The sequence below is a fragment of the Centruroides sculpturatus genome, unplaced genomic scaffold (genome assembly GCF_000671375.1).
Source record: "Centruroides sculpturatus isolate CEXI.00-Female unplaced genomic scaffold, Cexi_2.0 scaffold412, whole genome shotgun sequence".
Classification (NCBI taxonomy): domain Eukaryota; kingdom Metazoa; phylum Arthropoda; class Arachnida; order Scorpiones; family Buthidae; genus Centruroides; species Centruroides sculpturatus.
In genome coordinates this window covers 158,826-172,592 of record NW_019384903.1, presented here as the reverse complement: position 1 = coordinate 172,592, position 13,767 = coordinate 158,826, and the positions used below count along the sequence as shown (strand labels likewise).

The 13,767-nt window shown below is 31.6% G+C and overlaps 1 protein-coding gene across 1 annotated transcript in view; it reads left to right on the top strand.

The window, feature by feature from the left end:
- The first annotated feature begins 975 nt into the window (after positions 1 to 975).
- Positions 976 to 13,767, top strand: part of LOC111631527 (E3 ubiquitin-protein ligase RNF126-like) — a 99,161-nt gene continuing 86,369 nt past the window's right edge. Inside the window, exons 1-3 of the mRNA XM_023375783.1 lie at positions 976 to 989; positions 1,336 to 1,393; positions 1,480 to 1,706. Coding sequence (XP_023231551.1) covers positions 976 to 989; positions 1,336 to 1,393; positions 1,480 to 1,706 — 299 coding nt within the window. The remainder of the gene's footprint in view (positions 990 to 1,335; positions 1,394 to 1,479; positions 1,707 to 13,767) is intronic.

Genomic DNA, 13,767 nt, shown 5'->3' with positions numbered 1-13,767 from the left:
TTATATATATTTTAATTTTTATTCACTGCTTTTTGCTTTCTTTCATTCACTTCCACCAGCACTTTCACTGGATAGCAGTTGCTTGGTAAAATGACTTAGGCAAATGTTATTAAACTGAGCAGCAATACGGCCAGTGTGAACCTTTACGGGATGTTTCTTTTCAATAAAATCAGTCACTTTCTGATAATACCTCAAGATTTCCTTTATCGAGCGAGATCCTTCCACGACGAAGCAAATGTGCGGACTGAGACCGATGAACAGAATTGAATAAAATATGGCGCTGCGAACTAATATAATGTCGTATGGTGAGTTTTTGTTCGTAACGTGGAGCAAAGATATGTTTGAATTTCATGTCGTATCCTGAAAATTTCGTATGCTGGGGCGTTCGTATCCTGAGGTACCACTGTACTGGAAAATTTATCTAGATAGGTACTGTACATAAATCTACTCTGCTTATGTTATAAATATGAGGGTAAACCCAAAAGTAAGGTTTGCTATTTTTTTAGAAATACAAAGAAACGTTTATTTTCAATAATTTTTACATCATTATAAAGCTTGAACATTTACCTATTTTTCCACATAATTGCCATTTCAGTCGATGCACTTTTGTAGATGCTGTGGTAGTTTTTGTATGCCAGTGTCATACCAGCTTGCCGCCATGTCGTGTTAAATCGATTGAAATTCATCACCAATTGATGAAAGTGTATGGTGAGTTGTGCGTGGATGTCAAAAACATCTGCAAGTGGTGTAGGGAGTTTGCAGCTGGTCATATGAAATTCATGACAAAAAAGAAACTGGAGACTGTCAATTTCTGACGAGACAGTTGCAAAGGTTGAGCAAACCATGCGTGATAATTGGCAGATCACTCTGGATGATCTTTGCATTTTGGTTCCCGGGTTTCCCGAAGCACCATTCATAAGATTTTAAGGAAAAAGTTGCATTATTGGAAGGTGTGAGAAAGATGGGTCTCACGACATGGCAGCAAGCTGGTATGACATGGGCATGCAAAAACTGCCACAGCACCTACAAAAGTGCATTGACTGAAATGGCAATTATGTGAAAAAATAGATAAATGTTCAAGCTTTAAAATGATGTAAAAATTATTGAAAATAAATGGTTTTTTGTATTTCTAAAAAATAGGAGACCTTCTTTTGGGATTACCCTTGTATATAGAAATTTTTAGATACTTTTTAATAATCAAAATCATCTAATCAACATTTATTCTATATGAACTATTATATGGAAATTTATTTTCAATTCATATTGCATTGTAAAAAATTCAATGTAGTAAGAATTTAATTTTTTAAATTACACAAAATTTTGTTTTTTAATTAGCGAAGAATCGGAGGAGGACGACTTAAATGATTTACAGCCTCCGGCAAGTGCAAGAGATGTGCGTAAAAGTCTATAAATGCTTAGTAAACAAACACAGAGTTTTAAAACATTTGCATAATGTTTTTATAAAATATTGTGTTGCAGGTGTTCCATGTAATTGACTTTTTGCAAAGAGTGGCTCTAGAACAAAGACAGGGAAATGGAAACCAAGATGAAGATATGGAAACTCCAGGTACTTCATCAGGTGGACCATCGTTTTCTTCTGTCTCACCCATGCTACCATTTTCACAGCGTAGGCGTTGTATATTTAGAAGACCACGAAGAAGAACACGACAAGAAAGAATAGAGATGTTTCGTAGGCCATCGGAAGGGTATTTAAAATATTCTAATTATTGCATCAGTCACAGTCATTGTATCTATTCATTTCCTATTATGTTATAATTTTGACTTAGTTAATTAGCAAGAAAATTTATTTAGTAAATATTTTTGCTTTCTAATTATGGACACTTGTGTGAATGACACAAAAATTATTTGTTAATAAAAATTTAAAGTACAGTAGAGTGTCGTTTATCCGAATCAATTGGGGACTGGGGTTGTTCGGAAAATCAATATTTCGGATAACCGATTACGTACAAAAAAATATATTAACCTATCCCATGTTGAAATTTTTCTCCGTTGCGTGACGCTTTGTGTTGAATTTTTGTCGATGTTAAGCCTAACGAAGACTGTTGTATCGTTAAANAAAGGAAAAGTACGTCCTTTATGAAGGCATAGAGCCTTTACTACATGAAAATGAAAATTAATGAATACACTGTGTACAGTAATTTACCTGATAAGACAGACCTCAGAAAAATACTTTATGAGAGTTTATACTTTTATAAAGCTGTCTGTAATGAAAATTAATTAACTAAGGATTTTTTTGCCCTGCCAGGGTGTGGCTGAGTTATCTGGAGTGCCGGGTTATCGAGAGCTGAGTTTTCGAGGTTCTACTGTATTTGATTTATTTAACTACAAAGGTTATCTTAGTACGGGTTTATCACATGGAGTGACCAATCTAACACATTTTAAAAATTCTTTATTCTTCTACTGTATACAATTAAAGAATTTTTATTTTTAGAACATTTGTAAAGTTATATATTTTTAGGGCTATTTTTAAAATTCCAAAACCCTGTATCTAAACCATTATACTATTAGACATTATCAAAGAGAAAGTACACTTCAATACTTAAATGACCTCCAAAGAATTATTTCCGACTTTGCACATGATCCTAAAACTTTTTGGCAAACAGTTCCTAGATTTTCTAAATCTAAAATAAAACGTTGTCATCTTATTGAAGATGATAATGAATATAGCATATTTAATGATATTAAATCATGCTATTTTAATTTACATCCTGAATCATGGTATCAACTGCTAAGTGTAAGAAATATGAATATTAATCAATTAGGTTTTACTTTTTTTAGTGGTATTTTCTTTTTTATTTTCTCTCTGATGATATATAACTGCTTTTTACTTCTACATATAATCCCAATAGTATTCCTTCCATTTAAATATGAAATTAGCACCTGTCTGCCTCCATTTTCCTTCACCTATTTTGCCAGATTCTGGACTTCAGCTACATACCTGCTCAATAGACTCATTCAGTCGTTTATGTTGTCCCAAAAAAGGACTTAATTAACTCTTATTGTCCAATTTATTTAGCCTCTGCCATGTTGAAATTATTTGAAATCTGCCTATATAAAATCATCTATTTCCTTATTATCTCTTGTTTATGCCCTGTTCAACATTCTGGTATAAAACATTGCTCTACTACAAGCAATCTTCTTGAAATTTAGCATATCATTCTATCAAATTTCAAGTTAAAACTTCTTACTAAGTGGCATACATCGATATTGCAAAAGTTTTTGATTCTGTTGTTTTAAATATTCTGTCATGCAAATTATCTTTTGAATTTGAAATCGACGGCATTGTTTTGACTTGGCATAACAAGTTTTTTCCTATTACATACTTGTCAGATCAAGATTTTAGATTTTTCATTTTTGCATTTTTTACCACTGAAATACCTTGGTTCAATCCTTCATAATCTACTGTTCACAGCGTATATAAATAACACTTTCTAGTATTTCTTCTTCATTCACAAATACATATGCCAATGATGATAAACTTGCCAATAGCTGTTATTATTTATTACAATGTGATATTACAAAACTTAATACCTCACTTAAGAAGTTAAATTTATAAATAAATTCTACCAAAACTAAAATAATGCCTGGTGAGAGCACCAACTTGCATTACCTTTTTTATCAATAATCAATGATTGGAAATAGTTGACACAGTTTAGGATTTGTGTATAATTGATTCAAAACTCTCTGTCAAACTGCATATAGAAAATTCAATTAAACAAGTCTCAATTTGTAGGGGAATACTTTGATGAAACTAAAAAATTTGTAGTAAAAACACTGAAGAGAATTATTCTTCACCAACATACAGTCTGTAATAGACTATGCTCTTTCCATTTGGGCTTCTGCTCCTCAATCTACCCTAAATTAACTTTACTCAGAATTGGCTAAAATTTACATTTTACTTAACGGATTTTCTAACCTTTCACTTACGAACTGCCCAGAAGTTGCATGTGTTTGCCTAGGTATGCCAATTTCTATAAACACATTGAATATGTTGATTGCATATATACTTTCAAATATACAGGGTGTTCAGAAATTCCCGTTACAAACTTCTAGGACTTTTAGAGGGGAGTGAGTACATAATATTTTGATCAGGAACCCATGTCCGGAAACGTACCGTTTCCGTTCTACGATGGTTTTAATTCAGATGTTTAACTCTTTCACTTCTGCTGAGGGAGAGAGAAAAGTCTCAGAGTTGCTTGTCCTGGTATGCAATAGGGTAGACAGGATAACATGTACTACGTCAGATGGTCACCTGATGTCAGTTAATGTCTTCCTTGCTGCAAGACTGCCTGTGCATCTCCGATAACAGTAAACATGGTTTGGTACATGTTTTCAGAATACACAAACATGCTTTTTGTGTATGGTGAAGCATAAGGTAACAGAAGAACTGCTAGTCAGTTGTATCACAAACATTTTCTGCACTGTAGCATACCATCGCACAAACTTTTTGCCCAAGTTATGTAGCAGCTCCAAGAAACAGGTACATTACCTTTACCATGAAGAGGCAGGACTGTGGTGCTCCACAGCAATGCTGCACACCCAAATTTGAAGATGATGTACTGCATCATGTTGAAGAGAACCTGTCGATGAGTACTCGAACAATTGTGCGTGCAATGGGTGTTAGTCACAGTATCATCTGGGACATTCTGCATGAGCAACAATTACATCCGTATCACTTACAAAGGGTACACACTATGGGTCCAGCCGATTTTTCACAATACATTGCCTACTGTACGTGGTTTCTGCACTTCTGCATCGACACACCTGTTTCCACGTCGAGTTCTGTTCACAGATGAATGTAAGTTCACTAGGGACTGTGTTCTGAATTTGCAAAACAGCCATGTCTGGGCAGATGAAAACTAGTGATGTAACGAATATTCGGTTACTATTCGGCCGAATACCTAAAAACAGGAGTAAGAAATAACAAAAAAACAGTAAATTAATCGTTTTGGTATTTAGATTTAATGTTATCGGGTTAGTGTTGTTTGTTTATATTTATTTGTTTATATGTTGTTTGTTTATGTTTATAACTTTAACATGCACAAAATAAAAAAGAAAATAATATTAGTCACATGTATTCACAATTTATAATTACAAAGATCAGCAGACATACACATCTATTCGTTCGAGAATCGTTGCACATCTGAGGGTCTTACCCTGCCTATCCTTCTTTTTAAGTGCTCGTCTTTGCTCTTCCCTTTCTCTTTCCTCTATTCACTGTAGTCCATGTATGCATACATTATAAAACGCGCTCACGATACTTTTGATTCATCACTTTTCCGTCGTAGATTTCCAATTTTACAATTACGTGACTCATAGCCTGGTGACAACAGAGAAAAGAGACAGATAGGATGTAGTCACAGTTATGATTTCACAGATTCGATACAGCTTGGTAGACCAAACGGCCGCAGGCTTTCGCCCGTGCACGCTAAGTGACTTTCATTACAAGCATTTAGCTTTCCGAAGTCTATGACAACTGTTTGGCATTGACGGCCGCGAATTTTGCGCAATAAGCTGCTTCGACTTGTTCGATTATGCTATCAACTCAATATCATATTTATTTTCACATTTTCACTTTGCGGACCTTCTCTGTTCTTTTTCCGTTATTTACACGAGTAGATCATTTCAATGTTATCCACATTTGATATCATCACTTATCACATACATTCTTGTCTGTCCGCTACAACTGTCAAGAATTAACGCGATTGGCGAAGCGTAGTGACAGCGGGCCAATAGAGAGCAGGGTCCTTACCATAATGCGGTTTGCGCCCCAATATTCGTACGTGCGTTAATCAAGCCGAATAGTTTGGCCGAATATTCGGCTATTTGGCCACGCTCCTGGCTGAATATTCGGTATTCAGTCTGAGGCTGAATATACTATTTGTTACAACACTAATGAAAACCCTCATGCCACATGCATGTTCATGGATTTTAGCATCGGTTTGGTATTAATGTGTGGGCAGGTATTCTGGACAGTCATGTGATTGGGCCATACCTCCTTCCACTCAAGCTAACTGGTCCTGTATACTTGATTTTCCTACAAAATGTATTGGACCCATTCTTGGAAGCTGTGCCACTGAATGTCTGTCAGGAAATGTGATTTCCGCATGATGGTGCACCACCTCACTTCTCACGTGCGGTTCAGAGACAACTCAACAGACGATATGGTGAAAGATTGATAGGCTGAGGTGATCCAACCGTGTGCCCACTGCAATTGCCAGATTTAACTCCTATGGACTACTTCTTGTGGAGTCGTATGCAAAGTTTAATTTACGAGACTCCTGTAGAAACAGAGGAAGATCTGCTGGCACGAGTTATGGCTGCTGCACTAGAAATTGAAGAGACACCAGGTGGGATGGAGAGTGTGTACCAGAACATGCTTTGTAGGTACAATGTCTGTAAGAACGTTGGTGGTCGCCACATTGAGCCGCTGTTGTAATGTATCAGTACTGTTCTGTACATACAGTATGCTAGGTTTTTTTTTGTTTTGGAATAATGTAAACACATAAAGTTTAAGTGTTAATAAAAACAAATGTGCTTAAGTGATAAATGGATATTTCGTTATGTTTCCTTTTGAATAGTTACCTAATAATTGCACTGCATCACGGCTAATTCAAATTTCTTAAGCAGAAGTGGAAGAGTTAAACAGCTGAATTGAAACTGTCGTAGAACGGAAATGGTATGTTTCTGGACATGGGTTCCTAATCAAAATATTATGTACTCACTCCCCTCTACAAGTCCTAGAAGTTTGTAACGGGAATTTCCGAACACCCTGTATTGATGGTGTACTCCCATCCCAATATATTTACTTTCACATCCCCTCTGTCAATACTATAAATATTGCATGTTTATACTGTCTATATTGTCATCTTAATGTTACTGTTATATTGGTTTTTTTTACCACTACCAGAAAGCAGCAGTAAAAATCAAACATAAATCATACTTAGAATTTACTAAATTTAAGGCTGTTTGCAAAATAAAAAATGTGCTTTATTAAACTTAATTGTTTTATTTATTTTTATATTTTACTCCTTTTATTTTTGTTTTATTGCATTTTTTTATTCATTTTACAGGATCTTTTGTATGGGGTGGCAACCATTGTCTTATTGACATCACTAGTAATATTGTTAGAAAGCAAATAAAATAAAAGATAAATCAAATACTATAATATAATCTACTTTTAGATTCACTACTCTAGATGAATGCATATGTAAGCATTTACTAAACATTTAAAGTATCATGTGATGAAATAAAGAACTATAAAATTTTGTATAAATTTTAAAAATTTATTATTTAATTTTGGATAAAAAAATAAATAAATGACTCAGTTATTATTTAAATTCATTTTACATTTCAGTGATGGACTATTTTAATTGGAAAATTTTGTAAGATTTATGGCAGTTAATTTATTTTAAAATCTTGGTCTGTTAAAATATATGTGGGGAACCCAAAAAAACCAGATTTTTTGTATAAAAACTTTATTTATTAACTTTTTTACAAAATTTTTTCAGTCACCTTCAAAGTACTCTCCATTAGATGTGATGCACTTGTGAAGTCTTTTTCCCTACTGTTTGAAGCATCTTTGGAACTCTTCAACTTTGATATTGTCCAGTGCTATTAGCGAAGCTGTTTTTACCACCTCCACATCATCAAAACGCTTCCCTTTTAGATTTTCCTTCATTCTCAGAAACAGAAAAAAGTCGCACGGGGCTAGGTCTGGTGAATACAGAGGGTGGGGAACGACAGGCCATTGCCGAGAGGCCAAATAGTGTGTCACTCATAAGGCTGTGTGTGCGGGGGCGTTGTCGTGATGACGGAACCAGTCACCTGCTCGGCAAAGTTCTGGATGTTTCCTTCGCACATCCTCTCGCAGATGTCTTAACAATTTTTTGGTGGATTTTTTCAACGTTTTGATCATTTCGAGATGTTGAAGGATGCCGAGAACTACACAGGCAGAACAAAATAACAGTAAGAGAAACACAACACTATGCTCAAATGTAAACCTACAAACTGATGCCATTTGCACATCTGTTTCGTGAAGGTCTCCCCATGTAATGGGAGAACTTTCTACTATGTCTATGAATGGCAGTGTGCTCTCAGTTCAGTTTTTTTTTGGTCCCCCTCTTACATATAAGAAGAAATTTTGTTGTTATTGATTGATTATACTATTTTATTTTGTGCAACTTGCATAAAAGTATCATTTTAGAGTTTAATCTGAAATCTGTCATAAGATCATAAATGTCTAGAAACTAATAAATAAAATAAGGTTTTGTAGAAATTATGTATTGTTTATTACAATAGAAGAAGTAATTCTGAAATTTTAAACACTTTTATTTCTTAATTCTTCCTGTTTATGAGCTTGACACAACTTCAACGAAATCAGAATTGTGTTTCTAGGATGAGAAAAATGGAACTTATAAAAGACATTTATAGTTTATATGTGATAAATGCCTTTTGTTTATATAGAAAAAATAAAAATACAAAATCATTGTTTTATGTAAGTTTTGTAATAAAAATTTTCATATAAAAAGTTTTGTATAATTTATATATCTGAAATGTAATAAAATGTACATGGTTGCATCACTTTTACATTAATTTTAGAGCCATTTGTTGATGCAACAAATGATGAGTGACTCTTGAAGTATTTAATTACTTACATGTATAGAAGGTGGAAAAGATGGCACTCACTTAATTTGCAGTCACAATTATTTACATACTTCACATGGATCTGATCCTGGAGCTTTTGAGTAATGTTATTAAATTTTGGTAATTAAAAGTCAAATAAGTGGGGAGATAGAGGTGCTATATCTTGAATGGGATCAGACATAATGAAAATTTTACTCATTATTTTCATTTAAAATTTTTCTTAAAACTTATCAGTACCCTCAAAATTAAACCTTTTGCCATTTTATAATAATTAATTATATAAAAAGTTTTCGTTAATACAATTTTGTAACAGATAGTGCCAAACAGAATTTTAACATTGAGCTAATGTGTCTCAATGTATTTTAAACTTAAATATTTTTTAATAGAAATTTATCATAATTCCAAAAAAATTTATTTTTTATGCTTTTGTTGTTAAAATTTTTATATTACCAGTATAATATAATTGAAAATTATCAGACTTCCTTTTCTGTCCCCTTAACCTCTCATTTGATTGCTAGGAAAAGTGAGCAAGAGTTCTTGCCAGCTTTTATTTATACAGACAGTCAGAACATAAATGTGCAAATGTTTAATTAATTAAATGTTTCATTCAGTTAACTAATTTATGTTTTGAGGAAGACCTACTAACTTGAGGTTAAAAAGGTTTTTAAGTTAGTAAAAATTTATTGCTAGATTTACAAGGTGTATTTTCATTTATTGTTTGGTATCTTATTCAGTCTTTTAAACATTTAATGCATCACTGATATGGGTTACAAATTTACCAGTTATATAGTGATTTTTTTTATTAAATCAAAATATTGGTCATAATATTGATTTAATTAACAGAATTAATCTTTGGAACTTTGTTACTAATATAGTGATTTATTTGTCTCTGTAGGAATATATATGCCCTCGATGTGAATCTGGATTTATTGAAGAGCTTGTTCAAGAACCACCAACTAACTCTAGGTAAATAATTGTTTATTAGTTGCAATTCCAAAATTTTATTAAATGAAAATGATTTCAGACTTAATTTGTTTGAAATAAATATAAGCAGAATTTAACATTATTTATTATATGTAGGTAGTGATGTATCTGTAAAAGTAAAAAAGTTATACAGTATAATGTTTTTATATTTCTACTGTTCATAGCTTTTTATTATTGTAATCTCTTAAAAACTGAAATTACTCATGTGATCTTCATTGATAGGTTATTTGAAAGATAAATGATATTAACACTAATTTGAGTAGTCTATAAAAGTAAATTGGAGAAATATTATGAGTACTTTGTGTCAAATTGATTATTCATGCAACTTTGTGTCTTTGGGGAAGAGAGTGTTACTTCTAATAAATATTTAAAATATTGCATGTTAGCTATTTTATGATTAATTACACTAATTAGTTCTTATTTTGCAGATATTTATTAACATAAATTTTGATTTATTGCAAACTGTCAGTATGAATATATTATTTTAACTTAATATAACAAAATTTTATAAGCAATGCTTCAAATTGAAATATTTAAATTAGAAAAGCATTATTCAATAGTTATTAGACGTATACAAATCCAGTGAAAGTATTATATACAAGTGAAGCTCTGTACATGTCTTTCCACAATAATGTAATTTACAACGAGCAGTTATTTATTGTGACATTACAATTCTGGGCTGCAATGTTTAATCATATTTTAATTTAAAAAAATCATATGATTTTTGGTCCAGACCAGAAGTTTGTATATAGTTAATTGGGGCTTCTGGGCTTTAAGCTTTCCATTATCTAGTATTATTACAATACCAGATAATTTTCATTTCTTAACTTCATTTTTATTTATTTAACTTCATTCTAAAATTGAAGTCCAATTAATTTAATCAATGAGTGAATGTCATGTAAAAGTTATATCATTTATGTATTTTATTTTGAACTAAATAATTAACTTTCTTTCAACTTATGTAAATTTTGAATTTACATAATAATTTCAAGAATGTATCTGTGTCCACTTACAGGATACAGTTGTTTGTTATCTTATTACTAGTAGGATTTATAAATCAGTGAATCAAATATAGTGTGTATTTTCTCATCACTTAATGCAATTTTTATGATTTATTGAATTTAACTTGAAGTATCAAAATACAGATATTTTAAAAATTTATAATTTTAAAGATATTTTAAATTAGAAATTGTTCAAATAATGAAATTCATTAAAAAGAAAGTTTTTGATTAAAAAAAAAACAAAAGTGTGTAAAGATCAAGATATTTGTGTGAGATATTGCATAGTATTTCAAGGTTTTTGTGTATGAGACAATTATGTATAATTTTCAAAAATACAATGACTAAAATGCTAGGAAAATTTGCAAAATGTGCTAGTTAATAGCCATCTGAGAAAAGATCAAGACATATCTGAGCATAGAATAAGCTTCTTTGAAGAATATATAGAAGAATAATATTGATATTGCCAGATGTAACAATATAACTGTAAATAGTTTGCATCAAGTATGCAAGACTGCTCTTGTGTCTGATATTTTTACTGTAATAGAAAATTAAAAGTAGAGCGTCGTTTATTCAAATCAATTGGGGACTGAGGTTGTTCGAATAACCGATTATGTACGAAAAAATGTATTAACCTATCCCATGTTGAAATTTTTCTCCGTTGCGTGTCGCTTTGCATTGAATTTTTGTTGATGTTAAGCCTAATGAAGACTATTGTATCGTTAAAAATTATTTTTTTATTTTGTACAAACAAAATAAATATATTGAAAAATATAAAAACACTAAAAAATTATACTTCAGAAGTTAATTTAGTATAAAAAACATAAAATATTTGAGTAGCCCAAGACATAGCCTAAGATTGCAGCGCCACAGCACTGGCGAAAATTTAAATTTGCCGACTGGAATTCTTCGGATAGTTGATGTTTCAGATAAACGACGCTCTACTGTAATATAAACTGATAAATGTAGCTTTCATACAAGAATTTATTCATAATTCATTCATTAACACATTTCTTTTATTAGCTATAAAGTGCGGGTTGTTAATTTGTCACTTAAGTAATCATATTTCTTGTAATTATTTCTTTGATCTAAATTTTCAGCATGCTTTTATTGTATTTATTATTCATCATATTCAGTTTATAAGATCGATTATATAAGTTATGTTGTTAAAAAAGGTTTGTCTCATTCCTGGAGGTCTGTGTGCTATACAGTATATACAGTGGTACCTCAGGATATGAAATTAATTCGTTCTGAAACTGAGATCGTATCATGAAAATGTTGTAAGGTGAATAATTTTTCCCCATACGATTACATGTAAAATCAAATAATTCGTTCCAACACGAAAAATACACTCAAATTAAAGCGAAGTAGTACATTTAAAAAAATAACTATAGTAAGGAAAACACTGAAAAATGCATTTTGTAGTTGTAAATGTATAAATAACCGTAATTGAATAATATTTGATAAAAAAAAATGTAATTTTATTTGCACTTTACCTTTGAGGATACACAACGATGGATGTGTAAACTGGTGGCGGAAGAGAGGGAGGAGGGAAATGATACTAAAACTTAACTTACATAGCATAATGTAACAATAGCTTAAAAATAACTCAGAAAAAATATTAAAAAAAATAGTGTTGTTTTTATATATATGTTACAGTCAAAACCCGTTTTTAGTTAGAACGCGTTTTAACTAGTTGAAACTAGTTTATACTGAATGTCTTTGTTAAAACCCGTTTTGTCTAGTTGAAACTAGTTTATACTAAATGTCTTTGTTAAAACCCGTTTTGTCTAGTTAAAACTAGTTTTAACTCAAATTCATTTTTGACTAGCAGTAAATTCTAGTTTTAACTAGACAAAACGGGTTTTAACAAAGACATCCAGTATAAACTAGTTTTAACTAGTTAAAACGCATCCTAACTAAAAACTGGTTTGACTGCAACGCATAGAGTGATTCGGGGTAAGATGGTAAGCGGGGGAAGATGCCTAATTTTTGATATTTTCAAATGGTGACATCACATATTGTCATGTATTTGTAAGATGAATCGTTAGGCCAATATTGAGTGCGAAAAGCTGTAGTTGGCTACCGTTACTTCATTTTCTACATCTGAGAAGAATAAAAGCTAAATAAGAACGAAGTTTTTGTTGTGAAATGTTTCTAGAATAATTTTAAACTAAAAGTTAAAATGGAATTTATTAAAAATTGCTAAAAACAATTAATGTGTGATGTAGTTAAGGTTCTAAAGTTTCCATTGTCAGCTACCGCCGATCCCGATCGGACATGCAGGAACATGTGACTCTACTAGGCATCTTACCCCAACAAATGAAAAATATGTCACATTTTTCTTGGGGTAACGTGCCTATTTTTTGTTAATTGATTTCCAATATGCCTATTTTTAATAAACTTTTGTTTTCTCGTTTTATTGCAGGATATGCATAGAAATTATATAAGGACTTCTCAAAAAAGTTTTTGGACTGATAAAAGCTTTCAGCTAGCTATAGAACACGTTAGAATGGGTAGAAACTTAACAATACTTATACTGTGCTGTTATACTTACTATGAAGTACTTTGTACTACATATGCAATAAATTAAATTTGGTTAAGAAATTCAAAAATTAATTTTAAGCAATTATATTTGTTATCTTACCCTAATGGCATTTGGCATCTCACCCAGATACTTGGGGTGAGATGCTTAAAATGCCAGACAGTGAAAAAGTCGTCATTGCAAACACAGTATAGAATTTTTAAAAATAAACTCCAAACTTTTATTTGAAAGATATACTCCAGAATATGATATTTTCATTAGAGGGCTCCTAAACTCAAATTAGCGCTGTAATTTTCTTCATAAGCAAAATGTTAGGCATCTTACGCCGAATCACTACAGACAACTTTATTTCCCCCAAACATATTTATGTAGCTAAAATTAGTTTTAACTAATGTTAAAAGTTAAAACTAGTTTTGTCTAAAGTCAAAACATGTACAGCAGTAAATTAACTAGACAACACCGATTTTGTCTAGTTAAAACTAGAATTTACTGTAGTCAAAAATGAATTTGAGTTAAAACTAGTTTTAACTAGACAAAACGGGTTTTAACAAAGACATTCAGTATAAACTAGTT